We start from the raw sequence: 26,372 nt of genomic DNA, 5'->3' as shown, positions 1-26,372 counted from the left end.
GAATACTGCTCACTGAAAGCTCTACCAGCCTGTACATTCATTTTTACATTGTGCAGTTTAAAATAAGTGTGGCACACAGAGGGGCAACATAGCTTTTCCGGTCTCCACTATGGTGCCATTTTGTGGGCTGAAGCAATATTAACTCTTTGAGTGCCAAGTGAGTTTGTCAAATTGGTGTGAAAATTGGCAATTACACATTTTTATTTATTATAATGACCTGAAATGTTTACCTTTTTATATAGGAAATATAATCTTTCATTACACAACATTTTTTTATTTGAATGTATATAACAATGGGAGCAATGCTGGCATTTTTAGCAGATATTTTGCGCATCTCTGACAAAGATGTCAGCACTCAAAGGGTTAATGAGAATGAAGACGATCAATTCAATGGAAACTGCATACTCTCTTAAATGTAGGTTCAGTCTAGACAATGTTCCTTGTTTGTCGGTAAGTTGTTAGTCTTATTAATTTTGCTCATACGAACTAAACTTGTCTTCGTTTCATTTATTGTCTCTTTTTATATATATATATATATTGTGCTCTCTTCCTATCTGCAGCTCAGTTCCCCAGTTTGCAAAGTAAAATGCGCATAGTTCTGCGTGTGGAGGTGGAGGCTGTGAAGTTCCTGAAGGAGGAACCACATCGCCTGGACGGTCTGTTAAAGAGATGCAAGATGGTTACAGACACATTGGCTCAGATTCGCAAGTAAGTCACTAGGGAATCCAAAAATATATCTGTTTTTTTTTTTTTTTTATAAAATTTTTTTAATTTTACGTTCATATAAGGGTAGCATAAAACAGGATAGATTGATTTTTATATGCTTATGTTTATATTTTATATAAACATAAGCACAAAATTAACACACATTGAGGGTCCCTTCAACAATAATCTTTTACATAGCATTAGATCATTTTAGTAGAAATGTACTACCCGTGGGAATATAGCCTAACCTTTTACTAGAAACCATTAACCTCTTATAATGAAGACCATCATTTCACAATAATAAATTTTCAGCCTATTGTTTCACTAGAACCAGTAACCTGTTAGGCTACATCCTAACATTTCAATAGAAACCAGGCACCTATTCGGCTGTATTGTTAGAGTTTACTGGTTACTTGTAAAATGATGGGCTGCATTACTACTTTTCACTAGAAACCAGTAACCTCTTAGGATACAGCCTATATTTTCACTAAAACCAGCAACCAGGGCCATAAATAGGTGGCGGGTGTGTGGCGCACCGCACTGAGCGTAGCAGTTCTGATTGCGCACCATCGCCCACCCCATTACCTGCGCTTCTCCAATTCAGTTGTCTCTGCTTCTATCCTGCACTTCCAAAAGAGCTATTCAATTGTTGCTGCTGACAAGCAGTGGTGTCAGCATTGTGCGAAAAGTTACCCATTTGAGCACTTCATTTAGTCGGGTTTAGCAACTAAACCGGGCCAGAATGAGATTGGTAACCAGCAACAATTGATTATCGTCACTGCGTTTGCTAAATAATTGAGTTGTAAGAATGCAAACTATGGTACTTGTGTATTTTGGCGGCGCCCATCGCATCGCATACCATAACACATACGATGGTATGCGATGCGACGCGATATCGTACGATAGTGCACGATGGCATACAATTTTGAAATTGTATGCCATTGTACATGGCATACGATGCCATACGATGCGATGCGATTAAACATTGTATAAGCACCCTAATGGGTGCTTATACAATGTTAAGCACCCAAATGGGTGCTTACAATGTTAAATGCACCCCCACGCCACCCCCCACTATAAACGTGAACCCGAAGCGTGGCGAGCGCAGCGAGCCCGCGAGGGCCGGCGGTACGCGTCCTACGACCTTTTCATACCCCCACTATCCACGTCGGCGTGGAGTTGAGAATAGAATAGTGTGGCGAGCCACCGAGCCCGAAGCGTGGCGAGCGGACGCGGATACCTTCACAGGTAAACGCGTCCCCTCGCGGGCTTCACAGGTGTCCGCGTCGCCACGGACACCTGTGAAGCCCGTGAGGGGACGCGTATAACTGTGAAGGTATCCGCGTCCCCTCGCGGGGCTCGCTGCGCTCGCCACGCTTCGGGCTCGGTGGCTCGCTGCGCTCGCCACACTATTCTATTCTCAACTCCACGCGGGGCTCGCTGCGCTCGCCACGCTTCGGGCTCGGTGGCTCGCTGCGCTCGCCACACTATTCTATTCTCACCCCCACGCCACCCCCCACTATAAACGTGAACCCGAAGCGTGGCGAGCGCAGCGAGCCCGCGAGGGGCGGCGGTACGCGTCCTACGACCTTTTCATACCCCCACTATCCACGTCGGCGTGGAGTTGAGAATAGAATAGTGTGGCGAGCGCAGCGAGCCACCGAGCCCGAAGCGTGGCGAGCGCAGCGAGCCCCGCGAGGGGACGCGGATACCTTCACAGTTATACGCGTCCCCTCACGGGCTTCACAGGTGTCCGTGGCGACGCGGACACCTGTGAAGCCCGCGAGGGGACGCGTTTACCTGTGAAGGTATCCGCGGGGCTCGCTGCGCTCGCCACGCTTCGGGCTCGGTGGCTCGCTGCGCTCGCCACACTATTCTATTCTCAACTCCACGCCGACGTGGATAGTGGGGGTATGAAAAGGTCGTAGGACGCGTACCGCCGCCCCTCGCGGGCTCGCTGCGCTCGCCACGCTTCGGGTTCACGTTTATAGTGGGGGGTGGCGTGGGGGTGCATTTAACATTGTAAGCACCCATTTGGGTGCTCAAAAGCACCCTTTAGGGTGCTTATACGATTTTTGGTCGTATAGGGGGTCAAAATCGCATCGCATCGCATGCCATCGGGTGCATGGCATGCGATGCGATGCGATCTGTTCGTCGTACGACGGACATCGGGGGCGCCGCCAAAATACACAAGTACCCAAACTATCACTAGAAACACTTAACCTATCTGCATTTAATTGTTCTATTACTATGCAACTTAACAGATGTGTGTGATGTTCAGTAAAGTAACCAATTACCAGGCCTGCTCTTTAGTTGTGAAAAGTACCAAAGTGAAGGCAACACAGAACTTCAGTGAGGTTACACTATACCCATGGCTTGTTGTGTTGATTTTATTGTGTTGTTGTGTTCCCTGATTATTATTTTTTTTTACACCCATTTCCCTATTACTTATAATCTAAGATTTTATACAATTCTGCCATTTCCTTTACTGCAGTACCTTGGTCTTTCTAAACTGTTTTCCCAACCTTTAAATACTCTCATTTTACAATATCCTTCATCTAATTATTCTACAGTGTGCTCTCCAATTATTATTATAATGTCATTTAATCCTGTTTTTTTCTATGGTTATAAGTCATACTCTTCCATTCTTCAGACAAGTAGAAGAAGGGGTTTGGAACACACCAGAGAATCTTCACAATCCTTCCTCCAAGCAAATAGGTGATGGAGATTTCTCCAAAAGCACAGGTTTTGAGCTGCCCTCAAGTCCCCCAACAAACTTCTCTCAGCTGAATGAGTCTAAGACACACAGTTGGGAGTCTGTGTGTCACAGCGATGCTGCATCTCACACTAACAATCCTACCCGAGGGGAGATGGTTACTGTAAAGACTCAGACTGTCCCAGAGACACAGAACAAGAGAGTGGGAGCAGAGAAATCAGTGTCTGTGGAGGTGAGAAGCATGCAGACTGCTATTGAGAACTTCGAAAAGAAGATTATCCAGTATATTTTAAAATATCATAACTACCAACTGCTCCTTAAATCTGTACTTGTTGAATGCCAGCTACTTATAGTGACAGCATCTAGTGTCAGGGAGTTGCTTACAATATCCTTCGTGTATAGGAGAGCTGCAGTCATTATACATTGGTCACGAAATCCGTAGACTATGCTTAAAGGGGAAAAGTTCATAACCTAACAATAAATGAAATCCATTTATTACCACAAAATATATATATATATATATATATATATATATATATATTTTGAGATCATTTAATGTCACACATAGGATAAAACAATACATCAGACTTTGACATCTTATTCAATCAGATCAGTCAGCAGACACTGCATCATAACTTTTACAGTTGTGATGTGGCAGCTGCTGATTACAGTTTTTATTGAGCCACACATTGCATTTTAGCAGGATGCAGTCGAACAGGAACTGTTTAGCAGGATGCAGCTTTTTGTGTTCACACAATGCGTTTTAGCAGGATGCAGTCTTTGGTAGGAGAGTGGAGGTCCCCTGTGAATTTATGAACAAGCAGCAGGCTCTTGAAGCCAGCTCTGGTTCCCAAAATACTGGGAGAAAATGAGTAGCGACCCCCTGTATTTTAGGAGCCAGCACTGGGCTGTTGGAACTTTCCCTGGTTACCAAAATAAAGGGGATAGAGTGAGTGGGAGTCCCCCATATTTTCGGAACCAACACTGGGCTCCACTAGCAAGGGGTGTAGTGCTACAGCCAGGGAACACTCTTGACTGGGTCCCATGGCCAAAGCATTTCCCACCCTAACCAGTCAGCCCAGGCCAGGAGTTTTTTTGGAGGTGGGAACCCCCCCCCCCCAATTAGAGGGGTCCACACCCCACGCCTGGGCTGAAGCCCGGGGCTATCTTCCGCACCCCTTAAGGTGACCAACTCATCCCTTTAATCCGGGACACATATTAATTACACAGGTTCTGTGGCAGTTTAAAACCAGGTGAAATGGAGTCTTGAGGTGTGGCAGTTTTAAAACCAGGTGAAAGCCAGCCACAGAACCTGTGTAATTAATATGTGTCCCAGATTAAAGGGATGAGTTGGTCACCCTAGAACCTCTGGTCAGTGAGAGTGGGGTTAATAGCTTGGGCGTAAGGTAATATTGTCCCGGGAGAACAACAGGTACCAGCATGTGAGGCATTAAAGGCCCACTGTACAGCTGATAACCCCCTGTAAAGGATATATGAAAATAAAAACACCACACCGGTTTTTAAAACATTTTATTAATCTGCTTCCGCTTCACACAGAGGTGACGCACCCCCTGTCTTCACCCGGTGGGTGGCACCTTTAAGCTCTTTTGCATAGCCGCCGCCTCCCCAGAACTTCATCTTCTTCAGGAGCTCTTCTCCGTTCCTCCTCTGCCTTTTGACTGCCTGTCTCGCAGTGGCTAATATAGCCAGCTCAAAAGGGTGAGATGATGGCATGGCAAAAAAAAAATTGCCGTGACCCCAGAACATCTCAGCAAGCACCTCAAGGGGACTCCGGACCACCTCCGCCAAAGCTGCCATCCTGGTTGTGACTATGCACCCCCTATCCTACTGACAAGATTTCCATGTATATGTTCTTCTTGAGAGCCGGTCGTCCTTCCATCCTTTCCAATCACAGCATGCTGCACGCTATGTGTGGCCCCAGCCTAAACTGGAGAAAATTTTACATACATTCAGTGGCATGAAAATTTTTTAACTTTCAATGTTTAGTAAACTAAATGTAAACATTATTATTATTTTTTTGCTGTTCTTACAGTTAAGCAACTGTAATATTGGCATGATCCAATATAGTTTCTCATTCAGAATCCGTGGCTCTATGGTAAAAGAATGTACAACCAGTGTATGTATTATAGTTGCTTATAATGTATTTATTTAGCATGATGTTTCGTTTTGCTAGCCAGTTACCATACCTGCCCTGTTAATTTGAAGTGTACTGAATTGCAGACACCGCTTTACTTAAACAAGGATAAATTGCTATATCTATTGCAGTGTTGTTTGAGACCATCTGTCTGGTAATAGTTTCTGTCCCTGAGCACTTTACTCCCTCACATTTTAGGCAGCTGAGCGAGACTGGGAGGAGAAACGAGCAGCACTGACTCAGTACAGTGCCAAAGACATAAACCGCCTACTGGAAGAAACTCAGGCTGAGCTCATGAAGGCTATTCCGGATTTGGACTTTGCAGCCAAGCACAAAGCAACTGGCAGTGCAGCATCAACCCCTGAACACCGTGCCAGCAAGCCACAACAAGCACAGAAACTTAGTACCAAAATAGACCCCAATGGGAGAAGAGGTTCTGGTAAGTAGGCAGATACTAAGGGGGGTATTCAATGTCTGTCGAGCTCCTTATTTTTGTCGAGCTTTGTTGTTTTCTCGACGAGAGGTTGGTTATTTATGAGGTCGCCTATTCATTGTCTAGTTTTCTCGACTTGTCGAGCAGAGCTCGCCTGATTTGGTTTTCGGTTTTCCTCGACTGTCGAGTTATTTTGGGTAAAATCTGTCGAGATAATTCCTGCAGCCTATTCAATGTCAAAGAATTCACCTGACCTCGACTGTTTGAAATCACTCTTCCCTCAAATTTAACTCGACAATTATTTCTGTCGTGACAAGGGAGTTTCTCTTGTTGCATGTTCATAAATTGTGTTAAATGTATATGCAGGATTGTACTAATGTTTGTAGTGCTTATCTTGACTTCTGTCTTTGTGATATTTTGCTAAATACCTGTATTCCTCTTTTGATTAACTTTACATTTGCTGCATGTTTATATGGTATGCTTTAACCCATTATTCCATTGTCAGCATCAGTTTTCAGCTTGTATTATTACGCATTTGTTTAAATTATTCCATTTGGCATATAAGAAGTATTATCTTTTTTTCTGCTCACCTTTCATGTTCACTGTGCTGCATTTTGCCCATTGAAAGTCTTCTGTATACATGTCTATTTATGTCTACTTCTGGTTTGATCAAACACCTATGTTTAGGTCCCTTGTATCCATTCTGGGGCAGAATTACTCAGGATACAATGTGTGTTTGTTGCCATTCTTTTGTTTACTTCTACAATGCAATGCATTGCAATTTACCTCAGAGCTCTCATTCCTGTACTGAGACTTCAGGGAGATACCAGCATTGTGCAGTCTGCTGATTTGGAAATGGTTTTTATAGGAGAATTTTCATTTTTAACAAGATATCTACTTTTATATAATTGACTATAAAAATGAAGCCTATCTCTGACAATTGCCACTTTCCTCTCTAGGGGAGAACTCGACTTGTCGAGCAGGGGAGAACTCGACTTGTCGAGCTAAATTTTCAGTTAGCAAAATGAGAAAAACAAATGCAAATGCTCGACAATTCGGACTGTTACTGGTGGGATTGAAATTACAGTTTGAATAGGCGAGAACTCGACTTGTCGAGCTAAATATTCATGTCGAGCAAAACGAGAAAAACAAATGCTCGACAATTCGGACTGTCACTGGTGGGATTGAATACCCCCCTAAGTGTATTTATGAAATAAATAGACGTTTCTGATACATTTAGTTTGTGTAGAAAATTAGCATTTTATATACTACGAGCAAGGCTTTAAGCTGCTTCCTTATCCCCAGATGAGCTGACAGTACCCAGATACCGGACCGAGAAGCCTTCAAAATCCCCGCCACCTCCTCCACCACGCCGCAGCTTTCCCTCCTCACATGGCATCACCACAACTCGAACTGGAGAGGTGATTGTCACCAGCAAGAAAGATTCAACATTTATCAAGGTGAGGCAAATGTGAAACTCGGGAGGAGCGGAAAATATAATTGTTACACAATTAGGTGTTTCCAAATTTCAACTGAAAGATTATATTGAAAAGCATGGGGTTATTCCCTGGTGAGTGGAATTTATTCACTTGCAGCAGACATTCTGCAAGTTGTAAGTTGAATATTCGCGTTTTACGAAGGTGGGTCAAAGAGACTTATTCTCAAGCGGCCCAGACTTCTATAACTCTAACTCCTCCTCACCACATTTATTGTCCGTGACCATAAACATTTCTTTAAGCTGGAGCTTGCGCCCACAATTATAATGATCAATGGCAAAATTGAATATATTGTGATTAGATGAGGGTACAAACAATTATACCTTTCCTTGTATTCTAGAAGTCAGACTCTGAGGAACTTGAGAGCCAGAAACCTCAGGTGAAGCTTCGTCGTACTGTGTCTGAAGTCGTTCGCCCAGCATCCACGCCACCCATAATAGCGTCTGGCATTAAAGATGATGATGATGAAGATCGGATTATAGCAGAGCTAGAGGTGAGAGTAGTTGGTGACTGTAACAATGTAAGCCCAGTCCTGAGTACCTGCAGACAGAAGAAAGTCTAACATGGGAAAGATTTCTTGATAACCATTGTATTTCTTCTGCTTATTTAAAAGCGTTTAAGTAATTAGGTGAGTGAATTGTTATACATGTTTCATTTTAAACCTTTAAATAAGGACAGGTATTTGAAAACAAATTGTATTTAAGGAGAAATAACCACATAACTGTTTATTGCCGTTTTAACAATGGCCACAATGCTGAGCTTTTATCTTTCCAACAGATTTGACATATCTGTACCCAGTAGAATGCATGCTAAGCTACTATTCATTTCCTCTGTGTGATACTTATTATTATTGTAATTTATTATACCTGAAGACTTTTAAGCTCTGTGTTTTTCTTGCATTTCGGAATCCAGTTGGACTGCTATTTAAAGTCATAGGGCCTGTTTCCCACTTTTACGCGATGATGATCTTTTCATGATTGAGTCATTATCGGTACGCTGCACATACGTCACCGCTCCAATGCACACACGTAGCAATTGATTTTCTATCACACTTGCAATGATTGACGAGGAGCAGATGTTTTACGGGATGTATCTGATAGTGGCGAGAAAAACTCAGGTGTTGGGACCATTTTTGGTGCATGTATGAACTTTTACTGTGATCCCTTATGCAGGAATCACATCTCTGGTGTCTCCATAGCCGCAAGCCTATCTGTGTGACTACAGATTCCCTCAGGAAGATTTTGTTTCCCAGATTTATGTTGGTGAATGTGCATGCAGCTACAAAGACTCATTTGGGTATCTCCATACAAAATAATTATGGATGTTACATTACCAGATTTTCCCACATCCTTTGAGTATACTTGCCTACTACTTTCTCAGAATGGCTGGGAGGCTCCTGAAAATTAAGTGGCGCTCTCCTGAAGGAGTGGGCAAGTCTAGTGCATCCGGCCTCCACCAACAGCCCAGTGTGCAATGACACCATGTGTGCAGCACTATATCATTGTAGCAGATAATCTCTGCATTGTGTATGGGGTGGGGGGGGGGGGGGGCATGGTCATGAGAATGGAAATGCACAGGCACCCCCCAGTCTCCATAGCAGCCACGCTGCCCCCCCTATATCACGCCACACTCCTACCTCTAAGCCGTCCTGGTTGCTCATAGAGGATGCAGCGAGACAGTCGGCAACTATGCCTCAGAGTCAAACAGGGCAGCGTTAGCGTACAACTATGGATCAGGCCCTTGCTAAGTCTGTATTGTGTTCTAGAGTTACAGAGTATGGCTGTGCAATTCCCTGGTTCTCCCAGCAGCTTCACTCACCTTTGATAAGGTTTGGTACATGTAAAGTGGATGGAGTCTGTATATAGTCAAAAATGTAAAGAGCCTATTGTATTAGGAGGACACCGAAGATCCTTTGTGTATGTTGTATCATTGACAATCATGTGGCTGTGTGATATGTTTTAAAGTTTAATTTTATAATCTGAAGAAATTCTGATTGGTCTCTAAAAACAAGTGTGTTATATCCTTACAGGTACATATTAAAAGTGTAGCCTGTCCTGGACTTTTTCTTTAATGATGTGTGCTACTATATACTACACAGCCTTTGCATCAGCATACAAATAGTATGGTCAGGGTTTATCAGACTGAGACCGCTGCTTCCATAAATTATTCCTTTTGAATCGTTTGAAGCTTTCAAAAATAGTTTTCAGTTGTGATCAGGGCATAATATTGCTTTCTCCTCATGGTGGACACTTATTGAGCCCCCTGAGAATTCCTTTGTGTGATGTACTCTAGCAAAGTATTTCCCTCTCTTTTTATTAGTATGAAATTATGTCTTGGAAGGTTATTTCATTGCAAATATTTAGATTTATGCATTTATAAGACATTTAGGCACTCATTCTGGTCAGGGAACTCACCCGTACATTTGCACGGAGAGTTCGATGTTGAAGCTCTGTGTATGCTCATATTCGCATGTGCAGGGCTTCTTTATGGGCACGTTTGGAGACTTGTATGGTGTCCAAGGTGCTTGCAAAGGGAGTACCCATGAAAACGCTGGGTGTGCTCAGGAAAACACTGGGCATCCCCATGCGGGCACCTGGCTTCCAGAGGCGGGCGGCTGACGTAACCGGAGATCCAAGTCTTAGATTTGCAAGCACTGCAGAAATCATTCAATGGTAATCCAGACTGCCAGTGCTCCAACAGGGGGGCAAGCGCAAAGAAGCACGTTGGAGGCTCATTATGCTCACCACAGGTTCTATTCTCCCTCTATGGAGGTTGTGGACCCCCATAAGGAAGATTAGCCCTGTCAGTCGGGCATTTAAACAGTCAGGATAACGATGTCAGAGTACTGACTGTCGGAATCCCGACTGTCGGGCAGTCATCCGGCACCTCAGACCACGGTGGTTGGGAGTGTACAGGCAGTGCTGCTGAAAGTACATCTAAGAAAATACTACACACATGCAAATATCACAGAGCGTATTTCCATACATTGGGGGTTATTCTAGTTCACTTTTTCTGTCAATATCCTTCTTAGATGGACAAAACCATGTGCACTGCAGGGGGCAGATATAAAATGTGCAGAGATAATTAGATTTGGGTGAGTTATTTTGTTTCTGTGCAGGGTAAATACTGGCTGCTTTATTTTTACACTGCAATATAGATCTCACTTTGAAGTAAAACCCCACCCAAATCTAATTCTCTCTGCACAAGTAACATCTGCCCCCCTGCAGTGCACACGGGGCCTTATTCTAGTTCACTCTTTCTGACAAAATCCTTCTTAGATGGACAAAACCATGTGCACTGCAGGTGGGGCAGATGTTACTTGTGCAGAGAAGATTAGGTTTGGATGGGATTTTACTTCAAAGTGAGATCTATATTGCAGTGTAAAAATAAAGCAGGCAGTATTTACCCTGCACAGAAACAATGTAACTCACCCAAATCTAATTCTCTCTGCACATTTTATATCTGCCCCCTGCAGTGCACATGGTTTTGTCCATCTAAAAAGGATTTTTGTCAGAAAGAGTGAACTAGAATAAGGCCCATTGTGTGTACATGGAAATGATAATAGGTTTTATCTGCAGATGGTAGCATTTGTGAAATAGGACAATCCAATGGCGTAGTACAGACCCTGTTTAGATATGTGATAGAATCAGAGCTCAGAGGTTTTTATTTTTTTTGTATGGTTACTTTTTCCCATCCTGCTGTATTTTGACTTCCCAGGTGTTTCAGAGAAGTTCTGGCTCCTTCTTTATCCCCCAGTTCCATTGTGACCACAGCAATGCATCCCAAGTGGTGCCACGTCCAGCACAACTGTGGTCTAATGAGGCCACCATAGAACAAGGAAGATGGAAGGTAACAGCTTGTGTTCTGGGCAGCTTGGCCCAGTCTGCTGTGCACTTTTCACCGTCTACTCCTTCACTCTACCTTCTCCTTTTAACTCTCTGTGAATCAACTAATGCCTCACTTTCTGTCCCACACTCCACTGACAGTGCCAAAATAAGCCTACTAATACCTTGGAGCACGGTGCAAGCCATACTGCCTGTCACTCATCTACACATCTCCAGAGCAGGCACGAAGACTCACATGTTAACTGCATGATCTGCCCCCATACTGACAATTCTTCATAGCAGCTGGCATAACTGATACCATTTAGCATGCACACTGTATTACAAAGGTAAACCAGGACCTGCCTGTGTACTATATGTTTTTTGTGGGGAGGGGTGAAAAGTGCTCAATCAATGGGAGGATAACATTTGCTGCTAACATAACTTCTTCATTGCGATGGGGAAATGATGGTCTTTAAGTCGATTGTACTAATGGCAGAGCCCACCACAATGATCATACAGTATATATAATCTGGTATTCTGACATTGTAAAGTGAGACAACGTCACCTACTCAATTTTTTTAAAATATTTTCAAAGTATATTACAATGTTAATGTTTAGTGACTTTTTTTTTTTATACATTTTGAAGTTGTAACATGGAGCGTATCTGTGGTATTATCAGAAATCTATCACGCTGCCCCCATAGCACATATGTAATACTGCGGCAGCATTTTATTGCTGCCAATGTATTGTCATATCTAAAACTTCCTACCAAAGATTAGCTACTACAGTCTGATACTACAGTGTATTGTTCACATGGGACATGCTGGTCAATGTAATAATTAATTATTATATTCCCTTCAGAAAAGAACACAACGTTGCCTTATTGTATTTTTAGTGGTATGTAAAAAAATGTTTGTGGTATGTAAAATATTAATACATCCATATACTTATAGTATATTTTTAGAAAAAGGATTTTAAACAAAAGTGAGACTTTTCCTCTATGGGTTAATATATCTGTCATGGTGCCGTGCCACTGCAGTGATTGATGGTGCTTCCCTGGTTACATGGAACAATTGTGTCCGTAATTTGCTAAATCTTTGGTGACATGGGCCACATTTAAGCACTAAATGGTAAAGATGACTTATTAAAAAAAAAGTCTTGTTTGCGAGGACTATTCATGGGACCTTTATAGTCATATATATTTCTATAATACCATACAACACAACAAGAATCGGGGGTTCCGGACTTCTGAGGCGCAGAGAATTGGGATGGTGTATCAAGTGTCGGTGTCACAGGGGATCTTATCGACACCTTAAATGTTTCTCTCTCAGTATGTTCCCAGCAATATAAGAAGAAACCAACAGAGAAAACCAATGATTACATAATATTCCGTATTCACAAGGTAATTTCAAATGGATCTGGGTGGAGAAGATATAGACGGGCGTACCCCACTCACAGTATCTATGGCGGGGTATAGGCACGTAGTGTTTTCTTTTCACTGTCCCTCGAGCCTTTAGGTTAATCTCGTTAACTCCGGATAAGTGTACATAAAAAATAAAATATAAACAAACTATGTGTAGATTCGTTTCTTTTTACTCAGGTTCAAAACATTTATTAGCAAAGTGGGTAAATCCTTCACCAAGTTTATGCGCTAAAAAAAAAAAAAAAAAGGGTTATCAGACTCCCCTGTACATGAGCCCGTCTCCAGATGGCTTCTTGGGGTAGCTCAATATTGATGATATGTAAGACAAGAAAACAAAAAAGGGCATCTGCCCTCGTATAATACTGTTTGACACGGTGTATATTTAAAACGATAAACTGGTTTAAGACAATGGGTATTGTAGGTATATGTGTGGATGGTCGGGGAGTTCCCCCTCTCTATGAACTCACACTTTCTTGTATATATACAAGCTTATCAACAATACTTCAGGATAAAAGCCTTTTTCTCTTCTATGGATATTTCAATGTTGGCGGGGATTCCCCCTTTCCATATACTCACTGTTAGGTGGTATAAACACAGCGTGTCACAGGGTCTCTCTCCTGGATGTTCAGTCCCAAGGAAAATTTCCACAAATGGGTGAAGAAAATGTTCTTTATTAATAATGAATAAATGAATAAATAAAAAATGAGCAGGCTGTTCTACCGATCCTGGGCTGACTGGCTTCTCAGTGGTCCAGTTGTTATCGATCACGGGGCCCCGTAAAGAAAGGTCCCACTGAGTGCTGTCAGGTTACCGGAATGGGTCCAGCCAATGCTCTCCTAAGTCACTGCCAACGCGTTTCGATCTCTCCCGGAGATCTTTTTCAAGGTGCTAGTGACTCCAATGGACAGGGTTTAAATACCCCTCCAATCATAATAATATCCAACATCTGTGGGAAAAAAACTCTCCATGTATAACAATAATATATTAAGGTCCGTTTTCTCATACACCTGGGTCCTATACATGTTTCCGGGTAGAGGGCTCGTCACCGGAAGTGACGCGTCACGCTCGTAACGCCGTTCATCTCCGGAAGTGACGCGCGTGTGTTGCAGTCTCTCTGTCCGGCTGAAATATAGTTGTAAAGTCTCTGTTCCGCCGTCCCGGAAATGACGTGGTTGCGGGTCCTCTCCTGATTCATTCCCTCTAGATTCGCGGCCATCTTTGTCCTCTCGGCTGGGATTCTCTATATGTAGCGGCCATCTTGCTCCTCTAACTCCGTTATATAGGAACTTTTCTCAGTACGGTGGCCATCTTGCTCCTCCTGGATGATCTGTGCCTTATCTGTTTCTATGAGGCGGACATCTTGCTCCTCCTTGTATATGATTTAAAGTGCTTATGTGCCCGACGGACCGTCATTATAGGTCCTAGGGGATAGAAAAAAATCACAAAATGGCAGCAGCAATCACAGAAGATTTAAAAGTGATGAGAAAATTCATAAAAAAAGGGATATAGCAGCAAGATATAAATAGCAGCATGGGTGAAATCCATCATAAAATCAAGGGTGAGAAAGGGTGTATAAAAACATGTAGGAACTGTGAATCCAGGTATATTTTACAGGAACCATTTTATTTCAAAGTCCTGGTTCAATCCATTTGGTTCTAAGGTGCTGAATTTAAAAATGAGTTCCATTTCTTTCTTGGCCAGTCTTTTCTGTATATTTTTGTCCCTTTCTGTGGCTTGAATAAGTTTGATGCCCCAGAATCCCAAAATCTGATTGGTGGAACACTTTCTTAAAGTGTGCTGCTAGAGGATGGGTTTCTGCCCCTTTTTTAATGTTCCTAAAATGTTCAGCGATCCGGGTTTTGAGGGGTCTCGTAGTTCTCCCGATGTACCATTTTTCGCACGAACATTTTATGGCATAGACGACACTCGCGGTATTACATGTCATGAAATCGGTGATTTTGACTTTTTCTTCATTAATCACAATTTCTTCAGTCTTAGATGCTGATGCGTGTGGAGTATTTCTGCAATTAATGCAGAGTCCGCATCTGTAAAAACCTTTTGACCTATTGTAGCTCATCCTCACCTGATTGCCCATGTGCAGGCTTTTGGTGAGTTTGGTTTTCAGATTTTCTGATTTCCTGTATATATGTTTCGGTTTTGCGGGTAAAAGATTCCCAATAACAGGGTCTTTCTGGATAATGGACTATGTTTGGGCGGAACATCCCTTTAAAGCAAACCTGGTGTCCTGGTCACGTTATATCGATGACATCATTTTTATCTGGAGGGGTGATATGAAACGGCTCAATGCATTTTGCACATACCTTAACGATAACCCCCTGAATATTAAATTAAGCTACGTCATCGATAGGACCACTATCAACTATTTAGACTTATCCATTTATATAGAAAATGGGAGAATCTGCACAAAAACCTTCCAAAAACCGACAGATTCCTCGGCCTACATATATGCCGACAGTTGTCACCATTCGAACTGGTTGACCAGTATCCCAGGAGGACAATTTAAAAGATTGAGAAGGAATTGTTCTGACCCCGTGACTTTCGACGAACAAGCACAGATCATGAAAAAATCTTTCCTGGCATGCGGGTATAAAGAAGAAATAGTACAAAGAGGATTAAACAATGCAACAACGGTAGATAGGGCCGATCTGTTAAAACCAAAATAGAAAGAGGAAAATACAGATTTCCAGTGGGCCTTTATCTCAAAATTTAATTCCCAGCACAAGGAGGTGGAAAAGATTTTTAAAAATCACTGGTCCATTATCCAGAAAGACCCTGTTATTGGGAATCTTTTACCCGCAAAACCGAAACATATATACAGGAAATCAGAAAATCTGAAAACCAAACTCACCAAAAGCCTGCACATGGGCAATCAGGTGAGGATGAGCTACAATAGGTCAAAAGGTTTTTACAGATGCGGACTCTGCATTAATTGCAGAAATACTCCACACGCATCAGCATCTAAGACTGAAGAAATTGTGATTAATGAAGAAAAAGTCAAAATCACCGATTTCATGACATGTAATACCGCGAGTGTCGTCTATGCCATAAAATGTTCGTGCGAAAAATGGTACATCGGGAGAACTACGAGACCCCTCAAAACCCGGATCGCTGAACATTTTAGGAACATTAAAAAAGGGGCAGAAACCCATCCTCTAGCAGCACACTTTAAGAAACACCATAAGTGTTCCACCAATCAGATTTTGGGATTCTGGGGCATCAAAATTATTCAAGCCACAGAAAGGGACAAAAATATACAGAAAAGACTGGCCAAGAAAGAAATGGAACTCATTTTTAAATTCAGCACCTTAGAACCAAACGGATTGAACCAGGACTTTGAAATAAAATGGTTCCTGTAAAATATACCTGGATTCACAGTTCCTACATGTTTTTATACACCCTTTCTCACCCTTGATTTTATGATGGATTTCACCCATGCTGCTATTTATATCTTGCTGCTATATCCCTTTTTTTATGAATTTTCATCACTTTTAAATCTTCTGTGATTGCTGCTGCCATTTTGTGATTTTTTTCTATCCCCTAGGACCTATAATGACGGTCCGTCGGGCACATAAGCACTTTAAATCATATACAAGGAGGAGCAAGATGTCCGCCTCATAGAAACAGATAAGGCACAGATCATCCAGGAGGAGCAAGATGGCCACCGTACTGAGAAAAGTTCCTATATAACGGAGTTGGAGGAGCAAGATGGCCGCTACATATAGAGAATCCCAGCCGAGAGGACAAAGATGGCCGCGAATCTAGAGGGAATGAATCAGGAGAGGACCCGCAACCACGTCATTTCCGGGACGGCGGAACAGAGACTTTACACCTATATTTCAGCCGGACAGAGAGACTGCAACACACGCGCGTCACTTCCGGAGATGAACGGCGTCACGAGCGTGACGCGTCACTTCCGGTGACGAGCCCTCTACCCGGGAACATGTATAGGACCCAGGTGTATGAGAAAACGGACCTTAATATATTATTGTTATACATGGAGAGTTTTTTTCCCACAGATGTTGGATATTATTATGATTGGAGGGGTATTTAAACCCTGTCCATTGGAGTCACTAGCACCTTGAAAAAGATCTCCGGGAGAGATCGAAACGCGTTGGCAGTGACTTAGGAGAGCATTGGCTGGACCCATTCCGGTAACCTGACAGCACTCAGTGGGACCTTTCTTTACGGGGCCCCGTGATCGATAACAACTGGACCACTGAGAAGCCAGTCAGCCCAGGATCGGTAGAACAGCCTGCTCATTTTTTATTTATTCATTTATTCATTATTAATAAAGAACATTTTCTTCACCCATTTGTGGAAATTTTCCTTGGGACTGAACATCCAGGAGAGAGACCCTGTGACACGCTGTGTTTATACCACCTAACAGTGAGTATATGGAAAGGGGGAATCCCCGCCAACATTGAAATATCCATAGAAGAGAAAAAGGCTTTTATCCTGAAGTATTGTTGATAAGCTTGTATATATACAAGAAAGTGTGAGTTCATAGAGAGGGGGAACTCCCCGACCATCCACACATATACCTACAATACCCATTGTCTTAAACCAGTTTATCGTTTTAAATATACACCGTGTCAAACAGTATTATACGAGGGCAGATGCCCTTTTTTGTTTTCTTGTCTTACATATCATCAATATTGAGCTACCCCAAGAAGCCATCTGGAGACGGGCTTATGTACAGGGGAGTCTGATAACCCTTTTTTTTTTTTTTTTTTTTTAGCGCATAAACTTGGTGAAGGATTTACCCACTTTGCTATTTCCATATTCACGGGGGGTCTGGTGCTTCCTCCCCAAAACCTTCACCACAACTTGCGGCTATTCTGCGCAAGAGGAATTCCTCCAAATTCTGATCTCCATAGTCAAAACATTTATTCCCTCGGAAAAGGGAGTGATATTTCTTTATGTGGGCGTACCTTACTCACCCAATGATAGGTGGAGGTACACATATAAAGGTTTCTTTGAATGTGACAAAATGACATCTATTAGTGACTAGGCTAGCGTACCAGACTTACGGTAGAGTAAGTCTTTAAATTCATGTAGCGTTTTCTTTGGATTGGTGAGAGAGAGGAGATTGGAAGAAGAATATAGGGCAAAGAAAACGCTACATGAATTTAAAGACTTACTCTACCGTAAGTCTGGTACGCTAGCCTATTCAATATTTCCAGATACATCAATCCCCGGGTATATTGTACTTTTTCTGTCTGCACGGTGAAGGATTGTGGTCTTTGCACAAAAGAAACCTTTATACACTTAAAATAGCACCATACAGTGTGAGTTCTGGTACGCTCCCTGTATATCACCCACATTGGAAAACACTTGCAATTTCCCCATATATAGTGTTTGAAACAATCCTACACATTGTATATCTTTTTCACCTTTTCATATTGCCACCGGATGGAGATACTTGAGTCCTCTGAAGAATAGGAGACACAAGAAAAATAACCCGCTACGGGTCCATACACCGTTGAAACACCGTGAGTGGGGGTACGCCCATCTGAAATTTATCACGTCACTAATAGATGGCATTTTGTCACATTCAAAGAAACCTTTATATGTGTACCTCCACCTATCATTGGGTGAGTAAGGTAAGCCCACATAAAGAAATATCACTCCCTTTTCCGAGGGAATAAATTTTTGAACCTGAGTAAAAAGAAACAAATTTACACATAGTTTGATTATATTTTATTTTTTATGTACACTTATCCGGAGTTAACGAGATTAACCTAAAGGCTCAAAGGGCCAGTGAAAAGAAAACGCTACGTGCCTATACCCCGCCATAGATACTGTGAGTGGGGTACGCCCGTCTATATCTTCTCCACCCAGATCCATTTGAAATTACCTTGTGAATACGGAATATTATGTAATCATTGGTTTTCTCTGTTGGTTTCTTCTTATATTGCTGGGAACATACTGAGAGAGAAACATTTAAGGTGTCGATAAGATCCCCTGTGACACCGACGCTTGATACACCATCCCAATTCTCTGCGCCTGATTCTTGTTGTGTTGTATGGTATTGTAAAGTTGTTACTGGGTGATAACTGTGGGTTAGTACAGACTTGAGGAAGCAATAGTGCCAGTAGGTGGCCATATCCTATATTTCCACAATCTATATTTCTATAATAATCCAGAGAGGACAGCTGGAGACATGTCCTAGCTCTCTCAGGGTTATCCAGCCATGCCTTTTTTAGCCGTAGTTGCTGGCTTTGTACACAGGTGAGTTTGAAGAAAGCCAGCAAGTAGCTATAATGGTACCGGCAGTCAAAAGACTGACAGTGGCATCCCGATGGTCAGGATCATGACACCTTTAAGGTAAGTATGCTAACCCTACCCCCTCCCCCACCCCCCCAATGCTGAACCTCCCCAGTTGCAGCCTAGAATTCCACCTGTAGTGCCTAACCATAACCATACCCTCCACCCCATCAGTCTTACCCTAACCATGCATACACACACACACACACACTCTCTCACCCGCAGCCTTACCCAATCACTTTTCATGATACTTACGATTGGAATACCAGTGACGGCATTTTAAAGCTGGATACACACTAAGATTATGTCTCCAATCTAACTGGTTTGGTCATTTCTGGGAGCAAATGACAATTGTCCATTTGCTCTCAAGCATGGATTTAACCAATTTATGCAAATGACTGTTTTTGTCCATTTTCCAGCTTTTGGAAAAATATGGTTGATTGGGAATTTGTTCCAACCAGCCAGATTGGAAAGATAATCTTATAGCATGTATCCGATTTAAGTGATGCGGGGATCCCAGCATAGTGTTAGGACCAATTTTGGGATTCTGACTGCAGGCATCCTGACCACCAGTGTGCTTAACGCATCCTGCTACGGATATCGTAGTCCAAAACAGTAACTCATGCAGCATACATTCTTCTGTAAATATTTTCATCCAGTGGATTGTGTAAATTCAGCCCATAGACATTTAGGGGGTATTCAATCACCGGCGGCGGCGACCATCTCCCAATGGGGGAGACGGCCGCCGGGCCCTATTCAATGCTGTCTTCCTCGGCAGCATTGAACTGGGGAGCTTGGCAGAATGAGCAGTCAGGCTTGTTCTGCCGAGAACGGCCGGGAAGTAATGAGCTTTCGGCTGCAGCTCGCCTCTTCCCGGTCGCAGCTTGCGGCTACGCCCCCTTCCCGCCCCACTGCAGATGGGACTTTGAATCCCGCCTGCAAATTCTCGGTCGAGCTGACCATGAACGGGACAGGGTCACGGCTGGTGAGCACGCTCACCAGCCGTGACCCCAGATTGAATACCCCCCTTAACCTTTCTCTAGAAACAAGGTTGGTGCATATAATTTACATATTTACTCCAGTAATAGGAATTGTGATTGCAGATCCTTCTTAAGGGGCTCTTACAAAACAATCCAAGTACACCCCACCGGTACCTCTTCTGCTGATAAATGTATGTTTGTGAGAGCCATGTTAAGATCTTTGACCTAGAAAGATGTGCAACATAATAGATCTAAAAAGAAAATAAAAAGACAGTCAATGGGTTGACCCCATATGGTTGACATGGTTAAAAGGTCAACATGAAAATGGTGACCTCAAAATGTTTGACACAAGTTTTTTAAGTCTTGCACCAAAATGTGTCCATTTTGTGACCAAGATTAGTGCAAATGTAGACGTTCACCACAATTTGGGCAATGTGGCTTACTCCGCTGCACTCACCACAGGTTACTATTCTAAATCATAGTCCACATAGATTATAATAAATTAAGCAAAAGTTTAAGAAAAGTAAAAAAAACATGGTCATGTCTGGAAAGACCAGACTGTACTATATCAAAGAGCAGATAGACAATGACACGTAAATTGCACATGTCTTAACATAGTGGAAAGAAAAAAACCATTCAGCAATGTCGCATACAATAAGCCAGACACTGTTATTGGGTGCAGAGATGTAGATGTGTGACTTAATGAGATGTGGTGTGTATGTAATGTAGAAGATGATTGATGCCACCTTCATGAAGGTTCACATATTCTCATTGTCACATCTGTCCTTCTATAGCCATGCTGCTTTGTACATGACCCTTCCCATGGTCCATACCGGTAATATCGTGCATGCTGAGTTAATATACCAGGCATGTGGCAGATGAACCATGATTTTTGCCTAACCAAACTTGCATAACTACTGAAGTTAGACTTGCGTAAAAACATACGGTTTTCTTTTTTTAAGTCACTGATTTTTTAGATTTTAAGTGTCTCAAAACATAATTTACTTTTTATACACTTTTTAATCATCATTGCCTCCATTATACAATATACCTCCTGCCTTCTTATTGTACATTATAGCTAGCAAATGAGTCCCCCACAGGCTTCCTAACCTATCTGCCTCATAAGTCCACTGCTCGAATACAGCTGATCATATTGTGGGAATTATAAAGCGTATCTAGGCCATCACCGAATCCTAAACATGAGAGAGCCGAGTTTGAGAACATCAGGAGACAAAGTACACAATCGGGTGAGCATATATGCTTCATTTATACATCTAATATTCTGTATGCACATATCCTATAGGCTAGGCATGTCCAAACTGTGGCCATCCAGCTGTTGTGAAACTACAGATCCCAGCATGCCTTGCCACAGTTTTAGCATTCCCTAATAGCAAAACTGTGGCAAGGCACAACAGCTGGAGGGCCATAGTTTGGACATGTCTGCTATAGGCTAATGATGTTATGACCATGTGGATATCCTGTTTTTGTTGTAGTCTCTATATCTTGGTAAGTGCATCATTGTGTTTTTTTAAACCTTTTTAATTGATGTAAAGAGGGAGTGTAAACGTCTATATTATACAATGTGGAGGGCCTACTTGAATTACGCTAGGATTTGGACACTGGTTTGATTCTCTGCAATTGGTCTTAAGCTAACAAACCAATCATTCTTTCCTCCAAGGCCATCATTGCTTGTTGTATTCAGTCTATTATTGAAAGAACATTTTCTGTAGAATCTGTTCAGGACCTTCTGATGTCACCCTTCAGTTGTACATTGTTGCGATGTCGGCATCCCAACTACCGCTAGAATACTAGTGCCGGAACCCGGACATGAGGATACCGTCACCAGAATCCCAGTTGCCAGAATGCCAAACATAAGTATGCAGGGTAGGTTAGGGTTAGGGGGGTTAGGTTTAGGTACTAATGGAGGGAGGGGTTAGACTGCGGGGAGGGAGGGTTATAGTTAGGCACTTAGAAGGGGGAGTTAAGGTTAGGCTGAAGGGGGGATCAAGTTAGGCTGCGGGAAGGGAGGGTTGGGTGGGGGCATGGGGGAGGGTAAGGTATACTTACCTGACCCCTATAAGGATTCCCTCCATTGGTATGCCGACGTTGGAATTCTGAATGCCATCATCGCCTTTGCCTGTCATCTATATGTATCCCAATACAACATCTGAGCAGATGAGATGAAGTTCCTGCATCCCCGTTCAGCTAGCACTGATTTTACCTGTGCCTGAGAAAGGAGAAAGGTTGTTTGCTAAACTTTAGGGCCCCTTCCAATAGAGTAGTTCAGATTGGATTTAATTATATTTTATCAGCATAGGAATTCACTAATTCTCAAATTGAGCCAATATATAATGAGATCTGGCTAATGGAGCTCTAATTTTTATAAATTAAAGAGTTAAAATAACAATGTTACTAAGTCTTTCCCTAATAAAATTCCCATTCAATATATTTACAGATGTGTAAACATACTGGCGTCAGACCGATATAAACAGTGGGATTTTATAAGTAGGGCTATGAAAAATTTAATAGTATGGCCAGAAATCTGTGGTACAGCTAGAAATATAAAAATTTTGAGGTCAATTTTAGAAACTTTTTAAAACTACAGTACATAGTATGAAATAAACCATATTATACAATATAAAGTTATCCAGTCTGTGTTCCCTACCCCCCTGTATACATAATTCATACAGTATGTTTTCTGTCAGATGTCTCATTTGTCAACCTTGCTCCTCCTTCTTTTCTCTTCCCTGTACATCTTCCTGTGTCCACACTGCACTCCTTCCTTCTCTTGCTCTCCTCTCTTTCTAACCTATAGTTGTCCAGCCATTAGCAAGTATTACTAAACATGTGATTGCAGGCTTCTAGTTTCAGTGATTTTGACCAGCTGGAGGAGTGGGTGGTGCCCCCCCCCCCCCCTCCTAAGTCAGCATGGTTTCTGGGTACTTAGAAACTCCCACTTTGCGTGCTCACTGCATACAGTACATCTAGCTTCCTTGTGAGTCAAGCAGATTTTCTAGTCATGTCATGAGGTTGCATGACTCTGTCTCCACGTATCTTCTCAGTTAAAGTGTGTCTTATTTGCAAAGTGGTGTTATCATAATATACACAAGCTTATACTGATTTAAAATGATATGCAGCATGCCTATATTCTGTGTGTGACTGCGGCTGCATCTGCATACAGAATGCTGCTCTACAATTCATATGCAGATACAGCCATAGTCACAGCACACCGAATATAGGAATGCTGCATATTCTTTTAATCTGCATAAACAGATTATGCCTCCTATTACCATTGCTTTGCGCATAAGGCACAGTTTACTAGATAACGTCACCTGAAGAGATGCTCAGCATTACGGAGTCATTGGGTGGTATTTAATGCTGCCGAGAGGGTCACATGAAATTGAGCCATCCTCGCCGTCTAACCCCCTCGCCGGCTGCTCGCTGTGTTCAATGTTCTGGGTGAGGATTTCCCGGAACACTGACAGCGAGGATTCCCCAGAATGCAGAGGTTTACCACAAATGCAGCGAGCCCGCTGCATTTTGTGACGAGCCCGGCTGTTTTGTAGGCCGCACACAACCGTTTCCACCTTGCTGAAAAGAACCGGCTAGACAGATGTATGTAAACACATCTGTAGTATGATACTTGTACTTACATTTTACTGGGACCTTTTCTTTTTAACCCCCCCCCCCCCCCCCCATGGCTCTGCCAGCATCTCCGTACGGTATGTAGCCCTATAGCCGTTGTATCACTGGGCCTCTGCCACAGAGAAACATGCAACGCCATCTGTGATCTTATATGTTATGACCATGTAGTACTCCCACCCAGCAAAATACCTCAAATAATGGAGGTCTAATGGGGAAGACCCATACCAAAGCATTAATTTTTGGAAGACATTGGAATTAAGACAAATTCATGTTCAAAGTGGAAAATCCCATTTAGGTCTTCACATCCAGATAATACCAGTTGGATCCATGATGCTGTGTTGTTGGAAATGCATTTAATGAGATCAAAGTGCAGTAATCTTCAATATTTAAAAAGTTATGTTAAATAGTAAATTGCAAACACACGTGTATTAAATATGTTTGTGATTAAAATTTGATTGATGTGCAAAAGCATTCTTAATTTACTTCCATCTACAGCCATACACCCTGGTACAGCTTTACGCTCCTCTAAAATCATACTGTGTTACAGCCATCCACTACAACCATGATCCCCTCTATAGCCAGGTGCTATTCTATTCTACCTACCACAGTCTCCTGGTCTCTTACAGCGCTCTCTGCTACATCTATAACTTCCTCTACAGTCTTCTAAAGTCATATACTATTCTATAGCCAGCCTCTCTGCTATGGCTATACTTACCTTTACAGCAGTGGTTTCCAAACTCTGTCCCAACAAATATCCTACTGTCTCCATGATCACATAAAAAAGTGCCCCAGGAATCCAAACTAGTTCAAAATCTATCCTTTCCGCCATGGTCTGTCTCCCTTGGATCTTCTGTTTTTGGTTGTCAGTCGCTTTCTCCTCCTTCTCCTTGTGTACTCCTTTTGGAATCCAAAATACTATACTATTAATCTTGAACAGTATAAAAGTCAACAACAATGCTTTCATCTCTTCTGGCACTTATTTTCTCCATTCTTCTACCACCTATCTCACGCTGTGAGACTGCACCTATCTCGCTGTCCTTTCTACTTCGCTGGAACTGTCACAAATAAGCAAAACATTTATGTTATGTTCATTATAAGATTTATGGACCTGAGTTCTAATCCTGTCCTGCTAGGCTGCAAAACCTATTCATGGAGAACAATTCTTTGAGGCTCCTGCTGTAGACTCTGGATTGTCTATAACTCATCAGAACAAGGTAAGGTGTTGAAACAGAAGCAACAGTGGATGTTCTTATACAATTGTACATAAAATGGCCGTTGTGAACATTTCTTAATGCAAATATATATCTTCTTAAAAGATAAAGCAATTGATAAAAGATAAAAACAAACATAAAAAAAAAGATAAAAACAAACTAATATATGCCACGCACTTGAAACGCATCACAAAAAGCTTTCACTTTGCCCCACATCGCTTTACACACAAAAATACTATTACTAAAACTATAGGAAAGTTTCAGTACTAGTACTAAAAGTTACAAATTATTTTTACTTTATAGAGTCTCCTTACCTACACTAATACAGTTAGAATAAAGTTTTTTTTCTAAGCAACCATTTCCATAAATTTGTGAATATATGGCCCGATTCAGGCCTATTAGCAAGGCTGCAATTTTTGCAGATGGGGCAGATGTACCGTGTGCAGAGAGAGTTAGACTTGGGGGAGTTATTTTGTTCCTGTGCAGAGTAAATACTGGCTGCATTATTCTTAAGGTGGACATACACACGCAGATTTATCTTCAGATCTGTCTGGTTGGAACAAAAACATGGTTATGGATGAGAGCAAATGACAGTTGACCATTTGCTTGGAAATGCTGGAAAACTGTCAAACGGTCACTCATCCATAACCATGTTTTTGTTCCAACCAGCCAGATCTGAAGATAAATCTTCCTAGTGTATGGGCACCTTTACACTGCAATTTTTATTTCAGTTTGAACACACCCCACCCACATCTAACTCTCACTTGTTACATTTGCCACACCTGCAGTGCAGCATGGTTTCATCCATCTGCAAAAATTACAGCCTTGCGTATACCCCTTTAACACCAGAGTCTTGACCCGGGTTACTGCCGCTCCACTCCGGGCCGGGGGTTGGTATAAATGGGGTAAAAAGAAATAACCTGTTCCCCGGCTATCTGACCTGGCAAATGCTCAGGATCGGACACAAGGCATCTCCGGAGTCGGGCCGTGTAAATGGGTAACCCATCTGACCCAGGGACCCATGTCCACCAATAGGGGAGGCCATTCCTCTGGACTGCAGCGTCCTGTGGTCCGGAGGTTGGGCAGGGGCCGTGTACAGCCTCTGCTGCTGTCTGTGGTACTAGGGAGGAGGTGAATGGATGCCTGTGTGCAGCATCCATTCACCGCACGGAGGCTGGGGGCAGCATCTTTTGTGGATGCTGAGCTTGCCCCCAGCGTGTCGGGCGCGTCACGGGTTTTCAACCACCGGCTCAGGGCCAGCTTTCGCCGGCGTCACCCGCCATAATGCCAGTATAAAAGGGAAAAACTGCCGGATCACATCCAGGTTGGAGTCGAGTCCAAAAACCCGGGTGCGACCTGGCAGTTCTCGTGTAAAACTGGTATAAGAGGTCTGAATAAAATGTATGTAAAAACATCTGCAGCTGTTACATCATAGCACTTTGTACACAAATTCAGACTGTCGCAGAAAAACAAGTGTTGCATATCAAATTAGTCCT

At 42.5% G+C, this 26,372-nt stretch overlaps 1 protein-coding gene across 8 annotated transcripts in view; it reads left to right on the top strand.

Annotated features, from left to right (window-relative positions):
* SRCIN1 (SRC kinase signaling inhibitor 1) overlaps positions 1 to 26,372 on the top strand; it is a 375,505-nt gene that overhangs the window by 335,736 nt on the left and 13,397 nt on the right. For 3 of the 8 annotated variants that reach the window (XR_014444468.1, XM_083147127.1, XM_083147129.1), the window contains exons 14-19: positions 561 to 708; positions 3,338 to 3,653; positions 5,775 to 6,015; positions 7,315 to 7,469; positions 7,846 to 7,998; positions 11,223 to 11,354. Coding sequence is in view for 7 of the 8 variants with exons in the window: in XM_083147127.1 (XP_083003253.1) it covers positions 561 to 708; positions 3,338 to 3,653; positions 5,775 to 6,015; positions 7,315 to 7,469; positions 7,846 to 7,998; positions 11,223 to 11,354 (1,145 nt within the window). In the remaining variant the exon portion in view is untranslated. Of the gene's footprint in view, positions 1 to 560; positions 709 to 3,337; positions 3,654 to 5,774; positions 6,016 to 7,314; positions 7,470 to 7,845; positions 7,999 to 11,222; positions 11,355 to 21,098; positions 21,268 to 24,798; positions 24,880 to 26,372 lie in introns of those variants that run through there. The other 5 variants (XM_083147133.1, XM_083147128.1, XM_083147126.1 and 2 more) reach the window with 4 other exon arrangements.

The sequence above is a fragment of the Crinia signifera genome, chromosome 6, assembly GCF_055691185.1.
Source record: "Crinia signifera chromosome 6, ASM5569118v1, whole genome shotgun sequence".
NCBI lineage: Eukaryota > Metazoa > Chordata > Amphibia > Anura > Myobatrachidae > Crinia > Crinia signifera.
Note: the sequence above shows the minus strand (reverse complement) of the source record. Positions and strands in the feature narration are given on the sequence as shown.